Source organism: Schistocerca serialis, chromosome 5, assembly GCF_023864345.2.
Source record: "Schistocerca serialis cubense isolate TAMUIC-IGC-003099 chromosome 5, iqSchSeri2.2, whole genome shotgun sequence".
Lineage (NCBI taxonomy): Eukaryota > Metazoa > Arthropoda > Insecta > Orthoptera > Acrididae > Schistocerca > Schistocerca serialis.
In genome coordinates, this window is record NC_064642.1 from 380565180 (window position 1) to 380587981 (window position 22802).

The window sequence follows — 22802 nt, forward strand, 5'->3', positions numbered from 1 at the left end:
GCTGCGAAACAGATGTAACACTCTGCCAGTCCGGAAACAGAGCCGTATGCTTGTGACGAGGTTACAGTGATTATTCACAATGCTCTGTAAATCTTGCCGCCGCACAGCAACAAAACCCACTAACTCTACATAAAATTTATAGCAGCTTATTTTCAGGGGTGGCCGTTCGTCGTGAACGCAGGCGAATCAACCACCTCCATCAGAAGATTAAAAGCTGGAGTACCGCAAGGTTCAATACTCGGCCCCATACTATATTCTATCTACACAGACAATGCAGAGAGTAATGAGAGGATCTAAGTGGGCGACACGAATGTTCTCACCAGATGTAGATGGTCAGTGGTTTTTAATCACCGTCTGCAAGACGCCTAGGCCCAGTAACGAATTGCGTTTAACGCCACGAAAAGCCAAATCGTGGTATTGGAGTAGTTTACCCGTTACTCGTCCGCCCCTGGTAGCTGAGTGGTCAGCGCGACGGAATGTCATACCTAACGGCCCGGGTTCGGTTCCCGGCTGTGTCGGATATTTTCTCCGCTCAGGGACTTGGTGTTGTGTTGTCCTTATTATCATCATTTCATCCTCATCGACATGCAAGTCGCCGAAGTGGCGGCAATTTGAAAGACTTGCACCAGGCGAACGGTCTACGCGACGGGAGGCCCTAGCCACACGGAATTTCCATTCTACCCATTACTCAATAAGCCGTTTGATCAATATGTCAAATGTGGTTTGATAATCTTTTTACTTTATATTTACGCTGAGATATACAATGGAAGTGCATCGTGGAGCAGCACGGCGAAGACACATTTTCAGAGTCTGCAAAGCCTGCAAAATAAGACACGACGCTGAATCTGCCACGGCCTATAGAATGTTCTAGCAAGTATCTTTGCGAAGGATCCTATCCGACATCGCTAAAGCAGTGTTGTCAAGTGGGGTTCGACGGAGAGGCACCTCCGTCAGATCCTGGTTTAGCAATAGAATTCCATCGACAGTATTTTCCCGACGAGGAGAGGAGAAGTGATGAAGTATTTTTCCTGTGCATTATACTAAAAGCCAAGTTCCTCGATTAAATCGCAAATCTCTGATTAGTGGAAATGGACTCCCTAGGTTTTGTCATATCAGTGGCACAATAAGTCCAGCCATTCTCTTGGTGCTACTCGAGAGTCATGTGCCAGTGTCAGCTCCTGGTTTCATTCTTTCCTTTCGTTTAATTGTCATATCCATTCTTATTAACTCTAGCGGCATGGACAGTAACCACACTAATGCAAGAACACAGGTGCAACATCATAAAATAATCAACAGGAACGACTGAAATTTAGTCCGTTTATGATCTACAGGCATCTAAAGAATCGATTAATTGTTTGAAGGGATAAAACAAAATGCCATGTGCAATATCAGTAATGTGAAACTCCCATAAACCTCTTAGACTCTTCTACAAGCCTAGTATTTTAACAAGGCTACGCTAGATTCCTCTTTATCCTTATGAAAGAAGATTTTATTTCTCTTCTGATATTCAGGCCTATTTTCACGAAATTTTTCATCTATATGGTCCAGTACACATCCATTGTGTTCGACAGTCTTTGTATTTCCCTTTTCCAGGCGATCGATATGAAGAACTTCTTTTTAGATACCAGAAAACAGTGGCAGAAGAAGTCGACTTCCCATTCTTTGCCTTAGGGTCTCAGGATTAGTCCACTCTTTCTGAAAAATACTGCGCAGGTAACCAGAAACTAACATCCAACGCTAGTGTAAAACTACTGCCAATCTGATTTATTATGACTCTAATCTACAACGACAATCGGTAAGCCAACTGCCGTTAACAACGACAAACGGATTCAGGCAACCAGTGTAACAGCCCACAGTCGCACATCTAATACCACTCGTCGCATCAGGAACATGGTAGAGACTTAGCAATTGTTTCAAAATTATAGTGTGCCTCTGAATTCTAATGACATGTGGCACCACGGGGTGGGAGCTAGTTTATTGTATGTAACAGGAAACATATTAACTCCTTGCTCACGTACGAGCCCTAATTTCTCTTATCTTCGTGGTCCTTACGCGAAATGTACGTTGCCAGCAGTAAAATCGATTTGCAGACAGCCTGAAATGCCGCTCCTCTAAATTTCCCCAGCAGTGCCTCTCGTAAAGAATTTCGTCTTCCCTACAGAGATTTCCATCTGAGTTCACGAAACATCTCCGTAAAGCTTTCTCGTTGATCGAACCTACCGGTACCAAAACTAGCAACAACCCTCGGAACTGATTCGATGCTTTCCTTTAATCCGACATGGTGGGGATCCCATATACTCGAGACGTACTCAACAGCGTCGTACTAGTGTTCATTACGCAGTCTCGTTTATAGATGAACTACACTTCCCTAGAATTCTCCCAGTAAACTTAGCAATCATATACAACCGATCGCTCACCAATAGATCTGTACCTACAGATTGGAAAATTGCGCAGGTCGCACCAGTGTTTAAGAAGGGTAGTAGGAGTAATCCATCGAACTACAGACCTATATCATTGACGTCGGTTTGCAGTAGGGTATTGGAGCATATACTGTATTCAAACATTATGAATCACCTCGAAGGGAACGATCTATTGATACGTAATCAGCATGGTTTCAGAAAACATTGTTCTTGTGCAACGGAGCTAGCTCTTTATTCGCACGAAGTAATGGCCGCTATTGACAGGGGATCTCAAGTTGATTCCGTATTTCTAGATTTCCGGAAAGCTTTTGACACCGTTCCTCACAAGCGACTTCTAATCAAGCTGCGGGCCTACGGGGTAACGTCTCAGTTGTGCGACTGGATTCGTGATTTCCTGTCAGGAAGGTCGCAGTTGGCAGTAATAGACGGCAAATCATCGAGTAAAACTGAAGTGATATCAGGTGTTCCCCAGGGAAGCGTTCTGGGACCTCTGCTGTTCATGATCTATATAAATGACCAGAGTGACAATCTGAGCAGTTCTCTTAGGTTGTTCGCAGATGATGCTGTAATTTACCGTCTAGTAAGGTCATCCGAAGACCAGTATCAGTTGCAAAGCGATTTAGAAAAGATTGCTGTATGGTGTGGCAGGTGCCAGTTGACGCTAAATAACGAAAAGTTAGGTGATCCACATGAGTTCTAAAAGAAATCCGTTGGAATTCGATTACTCGATAAATAGTACAATTCTCAAGGCTGTCAATTCAACTAAGTACCTGGGTGTTAAAATTACGAACAACTTCAGTTGGAAAGACCACATAGATAATATTGTTAGGAAGGCGAGCCAAAGGTTGCGTTTCATTGGCAGGACACTTAGAACATGCAACAAGTCCACTAAAGAGACAGCTTACACTACACTCGTTCGTCCTCTGTTAGAATATTGCTGCGCGGTGTGGGATCCTTACCAGGTGGGATTGACGGAGGACATCGAAAGGGTGCAAAAAAGGGCAGCTCGTTTAGTATTATCACATAATAGGGGAGAGAGTGTGACAGATATGATACGCGAATTGGGATGGAAGTCATTAAAGCAAAGACGTTTTTCGTCGCGGCGAGATCTATTTACGAAATTTCAGTCACCAACTTTCTCTTCCGAATGCGAAAATATTTTGTTGAGCCCAACCTACATAGGTAGGAATCATCATCAAAATAAAATAAGAGAAATCAGAGCTCGAACAGAAAGGTTTAGGTGTTCGTTTTTCCCGCGCGCTGTTCGGGAGTGGAATGGTAGAGAGATAGTATGATTGTGGTTCGATGAACCCTCTGCCCAGCACTTAAATGTGAATTGCAGAGTAATCATGTAGATGTAGATGTAGATGTAAACCGAACATTCGCCTTCCCTACTACCGCCCTTAAGTGCTCGTTCCATTTCATATCGCTCTGCAACGATTCGCCTAGATACTTAATCGACGTGCCAAGCAGCACAGTGCTAATATTATAATTCGCATTTTCCGAGATTTTTTCCCTTCTCATCTGCGTTAATTTACATTTTTCTACGTTTAGAGCAAGCGGCGACTAATCGAAAGAATTAGAAAATTTATTTAATTCATCCAGTCACTGAACGACGATACACCACAGCATCTTCAACAAAGAAGCAGATCGCTGCTCACCGATCATTTATTTGTATTGAGAATAAGAGTGGTTCTATCACATTTCCCTGGGCACTGCTGACGATACCCTTGTCACTGACAAACACTCACCGTCGAGAACAACGATATGGGTTCTTTTATTTGCGAATGCTAATTAAAGTAATCAATAAATAGATCTCATCACTCGGAACAAAATGTATACGAGTCACAGACATGTCACACACGACTTCTCTCCCGTAGGTTAACTTCCAACTGTGGTGTCAAGGAGCCCATAAATTTAGGAGAAAACCAGTTTGCCAAATAACGGAAATCGGCGAACTATCTGCGTGGGATAAATTAACAGAAAACATTTGACTGGCGAACTAACTGAAAAGATAATGTGGCTGACATTTCGACATTGTCTTACAAGGGGAAGGCCTCAGACACGGCCAACCGATTCGGCTCAAATTTGGCAGGTCGCTTGTGTACAACCTAATACGAAGGAATCTAAGATATTTTGGGTCAACACCCCCGCGTTTTTGAGAAAATCACTCCTAAAGGTTATAACGAGCAATCGACTCAAAATTGGCGGGATCGATAGATAATTGTAAATAGATCATTTTTCATCATCAGGTATGGGGTCCGCAAACGCATACTTTTCCAGAAATCGAGGTAAGAAACTTTTACAACTGCCGCTTATGTAGCCACATGGTAAACACTTTTCGTCGACAGCACCGATAGCGCAACGGCCAAGGTAACTGGTTGGGAATCGGAGAACCCGGGTTCGAATCTCGAAGAAAGCGAGCAGATGTATTTTTCCATATCTCAAATGATAGGGATAGGAGGCTTAATAAGGTAAGTAAATCAATAAGGAATGATAATAACTAGGCAAATAAATTTCTCAAGCCTCTTGGGATAGTAAAGAACTAAAATGTTACTCCAATTTCCAATGTTACATTTGGTCATCGTTTTATAGAAAAGGTCAATCGTTTAACCGACTCGTTGAAAAATGTTTACATTATCTGTTTACAGAACATTTCATGAGAATGTTTTAAAACCACACGTTTCTGATAACAAGTTTTGTCTAATATTCGATTCCTGGAGTGGACAAATTAATACTACAATATATGATACAATGTTTATAGATGGCGAGGGTCAGCCGACGTGCACAGTAAAAGAAATTCCGCCAAACCGCACACCTGTGTGCCAGCCGTGTGATGTTTATTTCTATCGCCAGGTTAAACACTTTATTTCCAGGCTTCAGAGTTGCAGTGTGTTTCCGAAAACCCAGCGGGAATTGCACAACCGCACGGATGCAGTAACTATTCACAGCATAATTCATAACCAACTTTCAGCACCGATTTTTCAGGCGATGATATCGAATGCGTGCTACGCATCAAAATTAGTTCCCGGAAAAGACATATTTTTAAACGTAAACCAAGTTTGTTTTCCGCCGACTCTTCGGAAGGAACAGTGTAGCTGTCGAAAGATTGCATTCATTAGATCTTCTTGGTGCCGTGAGTATATTTGTTTGGAATGTTTATATGACAAGTACCATCCATTTGGTTGTTCGAAGGAAAGTGAGGACACGTAACAGTGACTGGAAGATTGTAAAGTGACCTGGAGTAACATTTTAGTTATTTACTATCCCAAGAGGTTTGAGAAACTTGTTTGCCTCCCTTATTATCATTTCTTATTGATTTACTTACCTTATTAACCATCCTATCCCTATCAATTGAAATATGGAAAAATACAAACGAAAAGAAGAACATCCGGTCGGTTTCTTCGAGATTCGAACCCGGGTTCTCCGATTCCCAGCCAGCCTTGGCCGTTGCGCTATCAGTGCTGTCGGCAAAAAGCGTTTACCATGTGGCTAGAGAAGTGACAGTTGTAAAAGTTTCTTACCTCGATTTCTGGAAAAGTATGCGTTTTCGGACCCCATACCTGATTATGAAAAATGCCGTATTTATAATTATCTATCGATCCCTCCACTTTTGAGTCGATTGCTCGTTATAACCTTTAGGGGTGATTTTCTCAAAAACGCGGGGGTGTTGACCCAAAATATCTTAGATTCCTTCGTATTAGGTTGTACACAAGCGACCTGCCACATTTGAGCCAAATCTGTTGGCCGTGTCTGAGGCCTTCCCCTTTTTAGATAGCTCCTGTAGAGGAGTGTCGGCCACATACTGTTGAAAGTTACCTATAACATATGTCAGCTTATAGATTACCATGTTTTACGCATCTGCTAACACTAGAGCACTTTTACTAAGATAACCTGTGCCCACTAATCGATGTCTGAGGTGAAGAAAGTCTCTGCTCACTTAAAATGGGGAATCTAAACGACACTCTCTGGCGAGCTGAATGTCTCGGCCAATAGGAAATCAGCATGGCCTGTACCATGCACCGTATTCGGTATTCTAATGGGACGCAAAATTCTGTTCTCCTTAGCCTTTGGTTGTTCTGATGCATGTAGACGGAGAGGCTGGATGATAGTTGCAGCTTGGACTTGTATGTGAAACTTGCAGTGAGATTTTCTTACTGTATTCTTTGGCTACGAGCCACTGGTTTTGAGATAACGCACTGTATAGCGCAGCTTGACATGTTATATTATTGAAAATAGTTCACGTTCGTTGTAGTGAGCCATTAAAAGTGGAATTACTCAACATGTTTTGTGCGAGTGCTGCGGGGCATCAAACCATAATTAACCAGGGCTAGAACTCGTTTACTCTATAGTACACATATGAATCAGGGCGAATTGTAATTGGTTAATCACCTAAAACACGCACCGCAGATATAGCGGAAATGGTAAGTGCTATTCGTGTGCGGTTTTCACAGAATGGTTTGGTAGTCAGAGTTCATATTGTTAGGCAGTCAACAGATTGTAATCATACTTAGAAGGTGAGTTCTTTGTACAGACATAGACTTTTTAATGGAACAATACCTACTGACATTAACAAACTAAAAGTAGGGTAAATTAGAATGTCAGTGAAGTTTGTTGTAGGACTCTAGTGCGAGTTTTTTACGAGATAACGTATTTTGAAAAGTTGCCATACCGACACATGTGCAATAAAAAAAATGGTTCAAATGGCTCTGAGCACTATGGGACTCAACTGCTGTGGTCATAAGTCCCCTAGAACTTAGAACTACTTAAACCTAACTAACCTAAGGACGGCACACAACACCCAGCCATCACGAGGCAGAGAAAATCCCTGACCCCGCCGGGAATCGAACCCGGGAACCCGGGCGTGGGAAGCGAGAACGCTACCGCACACATGTGCAATACCTGTGGTAGCAAAACTAAAGAACAAGTGTATACATTAGTTATGTAGATTCTGGCCAGTGAAGAGACAACTGACTATAACAGGGTATGTGCAAAATAACCACTGACATCGGCAATACACGCTTCCAATCTGGTGTGGAACGAATGCTGCACATGTGCTGGCATTTCAGCAAAGACGTCGGACCAGGGAGCCAGTAATACATCATTGCATATCATCGGTATCGTTGGTAACTCCTTGTAAACAGTGCCTTTCAACTTTCCCCACAGAAAATATCTACAGGCTTCAAATCCGGGGAAGAGGCTGTCCAATCCAACGATTTGGAAACAATTCGTGAACACGTGCTGTAGTACTTCGTGCACTATTGGCTGGACAGCCACCATATTGGTATCACAGAGTCAGCCGGCCGATGTGGCCGAGCGGTTCTAGGCGTTTCAGTCTGCAACCGCGCTACCGCTACGATCGCAGGTTCGAATCCTGCCTCGGGCATGGATGTGTGTGATTTACTTAGGTTAGTTAGGTTTAAGTAATTCTAAGTTCTAGTGGACTGATGACCTCAACTGTTAAGTCCCATAGTGCTCAGAGCATTTTTGGTATCACAGAAGGCCTTTTAGTATCATAGAGATGGCCTGTTAGGAGGCTGCGATGCTTGTGCGCGTTCAGTGTTTCGTCTATAAAAAATGGGGATATGACCTGATGGTTCACTATCCCACACGACACGTTTACACTCCATGGGTGGTGACGTTCCACTTGTCAAAGCCAACGGGCACTGTCAACAGACAAATATTGCATGTTTATCTGGCCGTGGCTGGTGAATGTGGCTTCATCGCTTAACAAGATCTGTGATATATCTGGAATATCCGTCTTAATGCCCCTGTACGTAAGTTAACACAAGTCTCATAATAGTTAATCGTTTCCATGTAGCTTTGATGGAGGGAGATGTGATAAGGTTGGAACCTATGTGAATGGAGAATGCTTAGGACATTGCCTGACTCATGGTACTTCCTTGTGAGATTGCGCGAGAGCTAACGTGGGGATCACTTGCAACAGCAGCAAGAACGTTAATTTTCCCCTCTTCTGCTGTCACTTGTTTCCTTCTGTTACGCTGACTAGTTGTTACACCACCACTTTCACGTAACTGGTTCAATAGGTTAATAAATAACTGCATAGATGATCGACATCTACTGGGATATACTGCCGCTTACATCGTCCAAGAACAAACTGCATTCTTCCTACACTCTTCATATGCCTTGAACGTGTCAGGTTTTTCTGAATTGGTAAATCCCATCGTCACTCACGGCCAACTGTTCGCACTATCACACTCTAACTTTCAAGTCACAATGTACACAAGGAACATACAAGCTCACTGTAATCAAACATAACAACATTCTACCTAGCAACTATACAGGACGAATGGCACAAACAAGAGTCGATTTGGAATCTTTTCAAAATACGATATCTTGTAAGCGACTCGCATTAGAATACTGCAACAAATACCACTAACATTCTAATTTATCCTAATTTTAGTCTGTTAGTATCAATAGGCATTGTCCTATTTAAAAAGTGTATGTTTGAAAAATGTTGTAACAAATACAATGCAAAAAACTGTGCTGAAAAACTGAAACAAACTTGCGAGGGTAGAAAACTTTGGTTACTGGAGAGAGATCGGCAGATAAGAAAGGTAGTGCCACAGGGTTCAGTTTCGGGTCCACTCCTACTCCTTACATACAGTATGTGTATGACTTTCGACTTAATAAGCACTTTCTAAGTATTATTATTGATTGGGTAACAATACGAGCCCCTGACTACCAAGGCATTTTGTGAAAACTCCACATAAACAGCACATTTCAGCAATATTTGGTTCAAATGGCTCTGAGCACTATGGGACTTAACATCTATGGTCATCAGTCCCCTATAACTTAGAACTACTTAAACCTAACTAACCTAAGGACAGCACACAACACCCAGCCATCACGAGGCAGAGAAAATCCCTGACCCCGCCGGGAATCGAACCCGGGAACCCGGGCGTGGGAAGCGAGAACGCTACCGCACGACCACGAGATGCGGGCAGCAATATTTGGTGTGCAAGTTTTAGGTGATAACCCCAGTATAAATCCTTAATAAATAATGTAACGACTAGGTACTTTTATCGGCTTCTTGAATGTGGGTAAATACTTGTTATGTAGTGGTATAGGGTGCCATGTGGTTCATATAGTATTAAATGTCGTCCATGTACTATGAGCTGTGTTTTGAGTTGAAATAGTCAGTAGTTTAGACATGATTATTTCTAAATTTATTTACGCTCCTTGCCGTATTTAAACTAATAGCATACATTTAACGATAAGGGATATGCTCAGTTGTATGGTACTCGGGATTTTACCATGATGGTTCAAATGGCTCTGAGCACTATGGGACTTAACTTCTGAGGTCATCAGTCCCCTAGAACTTAGAACTACTTAAACCTAACTAACTAAGGACATCACACGCATCCATGCCCGAGGCAGGATTCGAACCTGCGACCGTAGCGGTCGCGCGGTTCCAGACTGAAGCGCCTAGAACCGCTGGGCCACACCGGCCGGCCTTTACCGCTCAGCAAGCGTATTTATAAACCGAGAATTGCTTCCACTGTCGTCACTTATTTATTCATCGCAAGATTGCTAGAAGCGTTTTCGTGTGGTTCTTTCAGGTTGCAAGAGGTAACTTCACATAGAGATCTTTGGAGCCGTTAATGACATTACAAGACCCGAAAAAAAAAAAAATGTTCACATGTGTGTGAAATCTTATTGGACTTAACTGCTAAGGTCATCAGACCCTAAGCTTACACACTACTTAACCTAAGTTATCTTAAAGACAAACACACACACCCATGCCCGAGGGAGGACTCAAACCTCCCCCGGGATCAGCCGCACAGTCCAAGACTGCAGCGTTTTAGACCACTCGGCTAATTCCACGCGGCTACAAGATCCATTCAGTATTCTTCTGTTATTCAATATTTTCAATCTTTGTGTGGAAATGTATCTAACACACAATTGTGAACCAAGCCTGCTCATAACACTTATTTCTTCTATAAGGTGGAGCACTATACTATACATTTTGTAAGTCAATAGACGGATTCATTGATAGGAAACTTAATCGTTCAGATGCATAAACATTCAATGAAGCCTACTGATTAGCTGTTACGCAAAGTAAGTGCGCCCAGAGTTAAGGTGTTCTTAAAGTGAAATTAGCGTCAAAATAAAATTTTCATGGGACGCAGTTACTAAGTGGGTGTTTTGATCTGGGCCATTTTCTGTATATTCTGTAGATTCTTGTAAGTATTTAGCTTTTAACAATATGCAGTGAATCTACGTTGTACTTAACAGACACATAAGCAGACATAATCCCAGCTGATGTTTGCTGTCCACAGCCGCCCCTACACCTAATTGTGTTGTTACCCACGTTCCGTGCTGGTGGCCGTGTGATTGGAAAGGAGCCGAACATCTCATCTGCCCTCTTTAAGCGACGCGAGTGGTCAGCCGTTCTTCCAGCGTTTTAATCACGATTGATTAATCACCGAGACCCCGTCTGGACAGCAAACAGCAGGCGGCTTGATTAATTGTGTTTTGCCGCCGTAACCAGTACTACCGGTCTGTGTGTGTCCGAGAGACTACACCGGCGCAAACAGCAGACCTGGACGGAGGGCTCAGTGCAAATAGGCGAGACCGCATTGCGGCTTTGGGCGCTTATCGCGCGGAACTGAAAACTGCTTCCGCACGTAGCGGCACCGTACATCATTTGGCTTATCGGATTACCTCCGTACGCCATAAACAGGTTTTCGGATCGCCTGGGGAGAGTAGACTCGAATTTTGATGAACCTGCAATTCATCTGCTGCAATCGCAGCGAAACCTAGCACGCTGTGATCAAGGTGAATAAATGACACGACGAAATTTTTGACTGTCCTAATGCCAGGAATTAATGCCGTTTGTACAACTCCAGTGTTAGTCTTAACGTGGATGCCTTTTGTAACTTGGATCTGCCTCTGGCTCTCTTGTAAATCCGCTGTATTACACTGGAGATATTCTGAAAAGGCGGACCGCGTACTGGACGGGATAAACGCTAGGGAAGAATAGAAGAATAACACAATAGATAATTAACTTCACGCGTGTTGTTGCTTGACTGAATGTGCACAGTGAATGCAGTGTGGCGGGTGTGTACTGACCTTCTTGGCGTTCTGGACCTTCTGCGACCGTAGCACCTTAGCGTCGTCCGCTATCTGCTGGTGAAATACCTCCACGGCTGCCAACCTCGCGCGTGCCAACTTCTCGTTCTCCTCCAGTACCGTGCGCCACACGTTCCACATGTTCCTGCAACGTCACAGCACAGCACCACTTAGTGAACAATAGGGACGAAAGTCAAAGCAGTAAATAAGAATTCATTTAGATATGTACGCTTGTGTAAATCAGCTACAAAACATATAGCAATCTTGGAGGTGTTGCGAGTACTTCGACGGCACAAAATGGCACTACTTTATTTCTGCAGGATAAGAAATGAGTAGGGATCTGTGGCAGCTGAATGCCTGTCCGCTTGGTCGTTAGAACCAATAGGCAAAGAGCGTTAACCGTCCTGTGTATGTGGAGAAATAAAAGGGAGGCCGCAGCTTTACTGACGGCGGCCAACCGCCACAGTCTGAAAGAACCACGTCCGTCTGAGTCGACACCGTGATGGCGGCTGTTATACCGGAGCCAAGGTAGACCCTGAGGGCCGGTAACCCATATTACACTACAGAGTACAAGGTTGTCTAAGCCCCAGGCGTACCAAAAGCACAACGGTAAACACCAGCTATTTACACACAAGATAATGGAAACAGGCATTCCGAGCACTACTTCCTGCAGGGGTGAGCTCCAGCCACAACCTGCAGGAAGTATCACTAAGCCAAAACCTGACTGGCTGGAGACAGCTATTTAGGGGCTAGAACCAGCCCCGAAGTTCAGCTCACGCCAGATCCCAACCTCGTGTACTGCGACCGTTAAAGATTATGTCTTCGTCTCTCAGTTGGACTGTTACTAGTGTGTGTGTGTGTGTGTGTGTGTGTGTGTGTGTGTGTGCGTGTGTGTGTGTGTGTGTGTTACCACGAACCTTTGTGGTAAATTAGAAGTGAACTTTAGTTTGACTCAATTAGGAGACTTTTACTGGCATCGTTCATATTACCTTTCGTTTGTTCTCCAGTCATCAACCTTGTGAACTCAGTATCAATAAAAGTTGTGTTTGTGAAAAATTGCGAATTATCAGTCACCACAGCGGCTGTAGCTTATATCTTAAGGCTTGATCACTGTTTGTAGTCGAGAGTACAGCTCTGATATCGGAATCTTTGTATTTTCTATTTGTGTTGCTGTTTAATACCTCGATAGCGGTGAAGAATTCAGTGCTTATAGTAACATAAAGAATAAGGAACGATATTACCATTAGTAATAGATCTTAACTGGTTTGATCGTGATTGTGGTCCTGCTATGTTTGAAGTGTGCGTGTTTTTTGCAATATTTTGAAAGTCCCATTATTATGTTTCAATGTTTCCTCTAGTAAATCAAAATTATTTATTGCCAGTGACTGTTCTGACTTCGGGGAGACATTCCTATGACAACACTGTTACTGATATGTTCTTTACATCGTAGGTTCTTCTACATCTACATCTACATTTATACTCCGCAAGCCACCCAACGGTGTGTGGCGGAGGGCACTTTACGTGCCACTGTCATTACCTCCCTTTCCTGTTCCAGTCGCGTATGGTTCGCGGGAAGAACGACTGTCTGAAAGCCTCCGTGCGCGATCTAATCTCTTTAATTTTACATTCGTGATCTCCTCGGGAGGTATAAGTAGGGGAAAGCAATATATTCGATACCTCATCCAGAAACGCACCCTCCCGAAACCTGCCGAGCAAGCTACACCGCGATGCAGAGCGCCTCTCTTGCAGACTCTGCCACTTGAGTTTATTAAACATCTCCGTAACGCTATCACGGTTACCAAATAACCCTGGGACGAAACGCGCCGCTCTTCTTTGGATCTTCTCTATCTCCTCCGTCAAACCGATCTGGCACGGATCCCACACTGATGAGCAATACTCAAGTATAGGTCGAACGAGTGTTTTGTAAGCCACCTCCTTTGTTGATGGACTACATTTTCTATGGACTCTCCCAATGAATCTCAACCTGGTACCCGCCTTACCAACAATTAATTTTATATGATCATTCCACTTCAAATCGTTCCGCACGCATACTCCCAGATATTTTACAGAAGTAACTGCTACCAGTGTTTGTTCCGCTAGCATATAATCATACAATAAAGGATCCTTCTTTCTATGTATTCGCAATACATTACATTTGTCTATGTTAAGGGACAGTTGCCACTCCCTGCACCAAGTGCCTATTCGCTGCAGATCTTCCTGCATTTCGCTACAATTTTCTAATGCTGCAACTTCTCTGTATACTACAGCATCATCCGCGAAAAGCCGCATGGAACTTCCGACACTATCTACTAGGTCATTTATATATATTGTGAAAAGCAATGGTCCCATAACGCTCCCCTGTGGCACGCCAGAGGTTACTTTAACGTCTGTAGACGTCTCTCCATTGATATCAACATGCTGTGTTCTGTTTGCTAAAAGCTCTTCATTCCAGCCACACAGCTGGTCTGATATTCCGTAGGCTCTTACTTTGTTTATCAGGCGACAGTGCGGAACTGTATCGAACGCCTTCCGGGAGTCAAGAAAAATAGCATCTACCTGGGAGCCTGTATCTAATATTTTCTGGGTCTCATGAACAAATAAAGCGAGTTGGGTCTCACACGATCGCTGTTTCCGGAATCCATGTTGATTCCTACATAGCAGATTCTGGGTTTCCAAAAACGACATGATACTCGAGCAAAAAACATGTTCTAAAATTCTTCAACAGATCGACGTCAGAGATATAGGTCTATAGTTTTGCGCATCTGCTCGACGACCCTTCTTGAAGACTGGGACTACCTGTGCTCTTTTCCAATCATTTGGAACCCTCCGTTCCTCTAGAGACTTGCGGTACACGGCTGTTAGAAGGAGGGCAAGTTCTTTCGCGTACTCTGTGTAGAATCGAAATGGTATCCCGTCAGGTACAGTGGACTTTCCTCTATTGAGTGACTCCAGTTGCTTTTCTATTCCTTGGACACTTATTTCGATGTCAGCCTTTTTTTCGTTTGTGCGAGGATTTAGAGAAGGAACTGCAGTGCGGTTTTCCTCTGTGAAACAGCTTTGGAAAAAGGTGTTTAGTATTTCAGCTTTACGCGTGTCATCCTCTGTTTCAAAGCCATCATCATCCCGGAGTGTCTGGATATGCTGTTTCGAGCCACTTACTGATTTAACGTAAGACCAGAACTTCCTAGGATTTTCTGTCAAGTCGGTACATAGAATTTTACTTTCGAATTCACTGAAAGCTTCACGTATAGCCCTCCTTACGCTAACTTTGACATCGTTTAGCTTCTGTTTGTCTGAGAGGTTTTGGCTGCGTTTAAACTTGGAGTGAAGCTCTCTTTGCTTTCGCAGTAGTTTCCTAACTTTGTTGTTGTACCACGGGTTTTTCCCGTCCCTCACAGTTTTACTCGGCACGTACCTGTCTAAAACGCATTTTACGATTGGCTTCATGGTTGTCTTGGTGATATTAATTACAATACGTGAACAATGGACGGACACTACACCTGCAGTACACAGAAACAGACACACAGCAATAAGAGAAAAAGAGCAATGGGCACAACTAAATGAATAACAAACAGTATTTCAAAAACAACACATGAAGAGTATCTGCGGACACGGCGTACAGACATGCCTGTATGTAACGTAACAACAACCTCCAGAGGGTAGACTTCGATACCTACAGTGTCAGTGAAATCAGCGACACTGCAGAGCAACCCGATGAGAAGGAACATGAGATGTAACGGTAAATAAGACACCTAGAATTATAAATCTGAAATAATTTGCCAAACCGAGCTGAAAAATTTTGTATATCACTCAAATAACAATTGAGGAATTCGAATACAGTAAATGTAGTGTAAGACGCTGGCAGCGAGTCAAGACAGTACCGAATGTTGTACACGGATGATTACCTAATGTTCATGCATGGGATTAGCAATGCCATTTCTCTACTATAAACTGTTTTGTCATCAGATCAAAAACCTATAGTGCCATCACAGTCGGTGATGGCACAAATAAATCTCTCTTCTATCCCTTCATTTCTTTAAAATTCTTCTTAAAACAACAAAACTTTATTCATATTTCAACTTCAGGTTATTGTTATAGTAAAAAAAAGGATTATTCTTTGTCAAATATTGCAGATGAAAACAAAACAAAAAACTACCAAAAAGTGATAAATGAAATCTGTAATGTGGTACGACCTGTTCTAAAAATCAAATAACGGGTCTTTAAATTAGCAATAAAGAAATAATCGACCTGCACATAAACGATCTAGTGGATAACGTTTGGAAGTTCCATGGTGCTTTTCGTGAAGGATGGTGGTGTATACAGAGAAGTCGCAGCGCTAGGAAATTGCAGCGAAATGCAAGGAGACCTGCAGAGGAACGACACTTGATGCAGGAATTGGCAACTGTCCTCAGCGTAAACAAATGTTGCACATGTATAGGCATAAAGATCCACCACTGCAGAACAATTAAGACAGTCGCACCCGTAAAATACATAGGAGTGTGCGCATAGTGAGATTTAAAATTGAGCGGCCATATGAAACCATTCGCAGGGAAGGCAGATGCCAGACAGAAGCACTGGAAGAATCCTCAGGAAGTATGCACTCACAAAGGAGGTAAGTTACGAAATGCTCGTTCAGAGAATACTTAAATATCGCTCGTCAGTCTGGGATCCGTACCAGATAGGACTGATAGATGAAATGAAGATCAGAGCGTTTCATTACATGATGAGTAACTGACAACCTCAGCTGCCGACAGGTGTTGTTGATATAACTCGATGTGGACAGCTGAAAATGTGTGCTCCGACGGGGACTCGAACCCGGGATCTCTTGCTTACATGGCAGACGCTCTATCCATCTGATCCACCGAGGACACAGATGAAAAGCGTGACTGCGGGGACTTATCCCTTGCACGTTTCCCGTGAGACTCACATTCCCAACTGTCCACAATTCTACATATGTATTATACCTTGTAATGGATCTGGGAGATGTTATTTTTTTACCGTATTTGTCGATACCGAATTCTAAATGTTTTCTTATATTTTTGTCAGAATTTATTATAATTTGTCTTATTATATGTTAATTTACTTCTGTTTTTGAGAGTAAAAGCATATTGATTACTATTAGAAAATGTATCGAAGAATAGCAAAGAGACTGATTACAAGTGGAAACTTGTGAATTGTGTAAAATATCTTTGACGTTGGAGTCGTCTTTGACTATAGTCAGTCGGCAGCTAACTCTTGGTGTGTGTTGACGGAAGATCAATGTGAAGGTCACAGTCATAAATAATTTTGAATTATGTTCCTATTATTTTTGTATTAACTAAAAAGAAGAAACTGTATTTGAAACACCAAAATGAGAGAAACACGTTGAACCACGTCATTTCTGCAGCTGACATAGATGCATTGTGGAATCATACTTAGACAACTGAAGCCAAAACTAATATCGCCTTGCAAACGTCTAACGGGAAAGGTACTGTCACGAAATATGGCAAATTTAAGTAAATAAAAAGATAGTGACCATATTTTCAACTTGTGTCTTAGCTGGGAAGCCATATTTCAACCTTATAGACATTTGCCCACCCACTCATTACTCGCACACACTTTGGCGATTCCCGTAAGAGTTTGGGCAACCTGTGCGCATTCGCACAGACGAAGGTCAATGGCTGGGTAGCCTTTAACTATATATATATATATATATATATATATATATATATATATATATATATATATATATATATATGAAGACAGTAACATGTTCTCGAAAGAACAGTTACTGTTGATGACCGTGCAGCTTTTCCCTGGAATAAATGATGACTGACTGACAACCTCAGCTGCCGACAGGTGTTGTTGATGTACCTCGATGTAGACAGCTGAAAATGTGTGTCCCGACGGGGACTCGAACCCGGGATCTCCTGCTTACACCTGTCGGCAGCTGAGGTTGTCAGTTAGTAATCATTTATTCCAGGGAAAAGCTGCACGGTCATCAACAGTAACTGTTCTTTCGAGAACAAGTTTCTGTCTTCATATATATACGTTTCATTACAGACTAATTTACTCTGAAGGACCAAAGAAACTGCTACAGCTGCCTAATATCACGTAGGGCCCCAGTGAGCACGCAGAAGTGCCGCAGCACGACGTGGCATGGACTCGACTAAAGTGTGAAGTAGTGCTGTAGGGAACTGACACCAAGAATCCTGCAGGGATGTCCATAAATCCGTAAGAGTACGGGGGGATGGACATCCCTTCTGAACAACACTTTGCAAGGCGTCCCAGATAGTCTTAATAATGTTCGTGTCTGGGGAGTTTAGTGGCCAGCGAAAGTGTTTAAACTCAAAAAAGTGTTCCTAGAGCCACTCTGTTGCAATTTTTGACGTGTGTGGTGTAGCATTGTCCTGATGGAATTGCCTTAAGTCCGTCGGAATGCATAACGGACATGAATGGATGCAGGTGATGAGACAGGATGCTTAGGTACGCGTCACCCGTCAGTATCGTATCTAAACGTATCAAGCGTCCCATATCACTTCAACTGCACACGCCCCACACCATTACAGAGCCTCCTCCAGCTTGAATAGTCCACTACTGAGATGCAGAGTCCATGGATTCATGAGGTTGTCTCCATACCCGTACAGGTCTATCCGCTCGGTACAATTTGAAACGAGACTCGTTCGATCAGGCGATTTCCAGTCACCAATAGTCCAATGTCGGTGTTGCCGGGACCAGGCGAGGGGTGAAGCTCCGTGTGATGCAATCACCAAGGGTACAAGAGTGGGCATTCGGCTCTGAAAGCCCACACTGATGATGTTTCGTTGAATGATCTGCACGCTGATACTTGTTGATGGGCCAGCACTGAAATCTGTAGCAATCTGCGGAAGGTTTGCACTTGTCACGTTGAACGATTCTCTTCAGTCGTCGTTTTCACGTTCTTGCAGGATCTTTTTCTGGCCGCAGCGATATCGGAGATTTGATGTTTTAGGATTCCTGATATTCACGGTGCACTAGTGAAATTGTCGTACAAAAAAATCCCCACTTCATCGCTACCTCGGAAATGTTGTGTTCCATCGCTCGTTCGCCGTTTATAACTCCACGCTAAAACTCACTTAAATCTTGATAACCTGCCATTGTAGCAGCAGTAACTGATATGATAATTGCGCCAGCCACTTGTTGTCTTAAATAGGTGCTGCCGACCGCTGCGCCGTATTCTAGCAGTTTACATAGCTCTGTAGTTGAATACGCGTGCCTGTACCAGTTTCTTTGACGCTCGAGTGTAGTAAGTACGAAAGCGTCAAGGAGATGCTCATCCAAATCCAGTGCAAGAGCAGCGTTCTATATCATGGTGTGGTTTAGTGACAAAGTTCCGACAGCTTACATTTCTAGAGGAGGTAACCAAACGATTGTTTTCTCCTACAGTATATCTCGAGAAATGGCCATGTAGGTAAATTTACAGAGGTTCTAGCTCACACAGAGGCTTACCAAAAATCGGTATTTCCGTGAACTATTAGTGACTGAAACAGGAAGAGGGGCAAGTAACAGTAATACATAAGGTACCTTTAGCCACAGACCATAAGGTGCGTTGTATAGGTATAGATGTAGATCTGATACCTTATACGTGCGGAAACGTACCAAGGGCTTTGGAATATATGGAGATCCGACGGGACTAAATCAAGACTATATGGAGAATACGGTGTGAAGAATGGCAGCTATTTCTAAATGTACGAAAAAGTAAGTAACGCGAATGAGTAGGAAAATAAAACGCGTGCTGTGCGGATGCACTATTAACAGTGTTCTGCTTTAGACAGTCACGTCGTTTAAATACGTATCTGGGCGTAACGTTGCAAACTGATATGAAATAGAACGGGCAAGTGAGGAATGTGTTGGGGAGGGTGAATGGTGGACTTTAGGTTATTGGGAGAATTTTAGGAGAGTGTGGTTCATCTGTAACGGATTCCACATAAGGGACCATGGTGCAACCCATTCTTGAATAGCGTTCGAGTGTTTGGGATCCGAATGAGGTCGGATTAAATAAAGACATCGAGGCAATTCAGAGGCGAGGTGCTAGATTTGTTGACGGCAGTTTCGAACAACACGCAAGTGTTACGGATATGCTTCGGGAACTCAGGTGGGAATCCCTGGAGGGAAGGCAATGTTCTTTTAGAAGAACACTATTGAGGAACTTCAGAGAATCGGCATTTCAAGCTCACTGCAGAACGATCCTGCTGTCGCCAACGTATTTAGCGCAAAGCCCTTGAAGATAAGATACGAGAAATTAGGGATCATACAGAGGAAAATAGATTGTCCTTTTTTCTTTCGTCTGTCTGCGATTAGTGCATAAAATCAAACAAATGGTAGCGGTACAGCATATTCTCCGCCACGCACCGTACAGTGGCTTGCGGAGCATGTATGTAGATGTAGATGTAGACATACTTGAACACACCGAAATGCAACATCCTGGAGACTGCACGGTGAGGTCGGCGATACATGGACGCGTGTTGTCATACAATTTAATTCCATTTGACAATAGGCATTGTAGTCTTACGGCCGCACCTTCAAATGCCAGTTAGCTGGACGCATCAGAGGTTTGGGTCCGTGGCTTCTTCTGAGTGTAGCTGTAATGGACTTCTATAAGGTTCGGCTAGCTGAGTCTAAAGGTTTCGTACCATTTTTCACATGATTTTCTCGTTTCGCTGTTTACAACAAAGGGCAACTCCGGCCCCAGTATATCTCTATATGCTCTCATGCGTCATTAATCGACATTTAACATCAGTGTCTTGACAGTGTTAAATAAACTCTGCAACGTACGGGTGTTTATTGTAAAATTATCGATGTATTGAAAAATATCTATTGGTAGTCTTAGTCGACCATGAGTTGCTATCTGACTTAAGTTGGCTCTGTTTAAATGCGCGGTTATGCCCCCAGTATCATTTGCATCGAAATTACCATTACATTCTAATTATTAAACAAAAATACGGTGATTGCTAGCTACGAAATCAATAATGCGGTGATTAACATGTGATACCAAATTAAGATTTATTCAGAAAACAGGATGAGCAATATTTCTAGCCTAACATGACAATACAATACACTCGCTAACCTAACTAGCCTATCATTGGCACAATGCATTCTCTTTTCCTAACTACTTAAGTCAACACTGAACCAGCAAGTGACTCTATTGCAGTTCTGTCTGAACGGACACAGACTCAGAGAGCGCCAGTCAAAGAGCAAGCGGAATATGAACTCATTCAGAATTACAGTGCCCTACTTTGGCTGATGATTGCTAATACCACCATAATTCTCCGTGATGATTACGACGGTCGGCCCAGCCAACGTCGTGATGCCGTCTTTCCCGTGAGCGAGCTTGGCTTTAATCTCCAACGTGGACGTGGTTTGCGCCCGTAAACTCCTGTACGTAAGTATTCAATTGCGGAGTCCGTCACTAGCCAATACTCAAGCTACTTGCACATATGCCAAGAGTAGTTGGTCGACTCAAGTGCGCGGCAGCAAAGGTACACATCAGATTGCATATGAACACCACAAGTTAGTACAAATCTATTTCTCTCCCCAGAGGAACAGATAATGCTACGCGTGTGGAGTCGTATGCGCTAAACTATTCAGACTTGGAGAGTAACCACTGGACTCAATGTCGGTAATTTCTCCAACCTACTTCTCTCCACGCTCTCCAAGCAGGGCAGCCAGACACCGCGACTGCTCTCTTTCACAGCCGACCCCAGAGCCCACATTCAGAGTTCTTGCAAACCCGGCCGTTCTTCGCCGCATGGATCCGTGCGCGTTGGTAGTCAATCACGACACACACTTCCATATATCCGTGCGCGTTTGTACTCAACCACGACACAGAATTCTCCCGCGGTTACTGTTGCCGCCAAACTTTTAACATGTATCTCTACGCGCTCTGCGCCAATCTCGTCACAGTCTTCCGCAAATTTTCCACTGTGGCGCGAAATCGTCTTTCTCTCTTTCGCATATAGCTCCTTCTCGCTTCTTGTTGTGATGGCCCAGCCTCTCCGAACGTCTTTGGCGGTCTGAAGTGCCAGCCGACATAGGGATCCGGCCGCGGCCATCCCGTTAGTTTGACATGACATAAACACCGTCCTTAGGGGTTCCGGCCGTGTTCCAGCCTCTGAGCCCATCTCGTTAGTCTGACATGACACACACAATTTCCTTTTCTGTGTCCATTCTCTCCTACCGATGGGCCAATTATCAATTATCAATTATTATTCGGTATATTAATACTGATTTAGCATCATGTAAGGTGCAAATCTGCTACCTTACAACTCTTTTGTTTCCGGTATTAAATGTTCTATCCATAGTAGTAAAGGCATGCTAAGTTTGCGAATGTCTCACTAGAGTGTGCTAGAATACAAAAACGTGTCGCCGCGTAGCAAGAGTTTCAGGAACCGAACGATTAAATGAAACAGGGGTGCGAAACATCAAACATGCGCCGTTATTTTCAACTGCTAAAAAATCCTTTCTTGTTAAGGGCGTTTCCTTGATGCTGTGCGTTGACTGAGAGTTTTTTTTCTTTTTTTCCCTACAGGAGGTGCATCTCGAAGCTTTTCTCAACGAGTGTGGTAGATAGGAGTGTGCTTGAAGAGCACTCAAGAACTGTGCCAGATATGTAACAGATTCGCAGCCTTCCCTTGTATTCGAACCACGAGCTACCTCAGTTACTGCTCACCCTTGACCAAAAAAGTTCGTGTGATGTGTACATGGTGAGAGTGGTTGAAACTGTGGTGTGGCGATAGCTGGCAGCGACAGACAGACCGCAGCAACTTACTGTACAGCGAGTTACTGCCACGCAGTAATTGGTTTAGCATGGCCCGTGTTGGCGGTTTAGCCGGCTCCGCCTGCCTCTGTAATTATCCTCGATAGCCGCCTTCCTGCGCAGGGAGGCAAACTTCCGAAGAGCCTGCAAAGTTGGCAGCCGCCGCCTCGTTAACAGCTCACTTGGGCTTCATAAGGCGAGCCAGCTTTTTGCGGTAGGCGGCGCGCGCCTCATCAGACTGCCGTCGTTCGCGAGAATGCTTGAAGATGACCGCCTGGATGACGAAACATGCCCTGACACCGCCGCATTTGCATGACTCCTACATATTAATGCGCAGCCTCGTTTGTTCCTACGTCGTTGGTTGTGAGAAACGAGGTGGCAGCCTGAGCTCGCTTCATCACAATGCCCTTTGTCCGAAGAAGGAGTGTGATGATGGCTCTCCTCACACGCTTCCTCATTCACAAACCGCAAGTAACCGTAGAGTGTGTCGCGCACAGTGTAACAGTGACTTT

At 43.6% G+C, this 22802-nt stretch overlaps 1 protein-coding gene across 1 annotated transcript in view; it reads right to left on the reverse strand.

Moving 5' to 3' along the window:
* Positions 1-22802, reverse strand: part of LOC126481954 (protein nervous wreck) — a 724156-nt gene that overhangs the window by 236721 nt on the left and 464633 nt on the right. The window contains exon 5 of the mRNA XM_050105913.1: positions 11517-11661. Coding sequence (XP_049961870.1) covers positions 11517-11661 — 145 coding nt within the window. The remainder of the gene's footprint in view (positions 1-11516; positions 11662-22802) is intronic.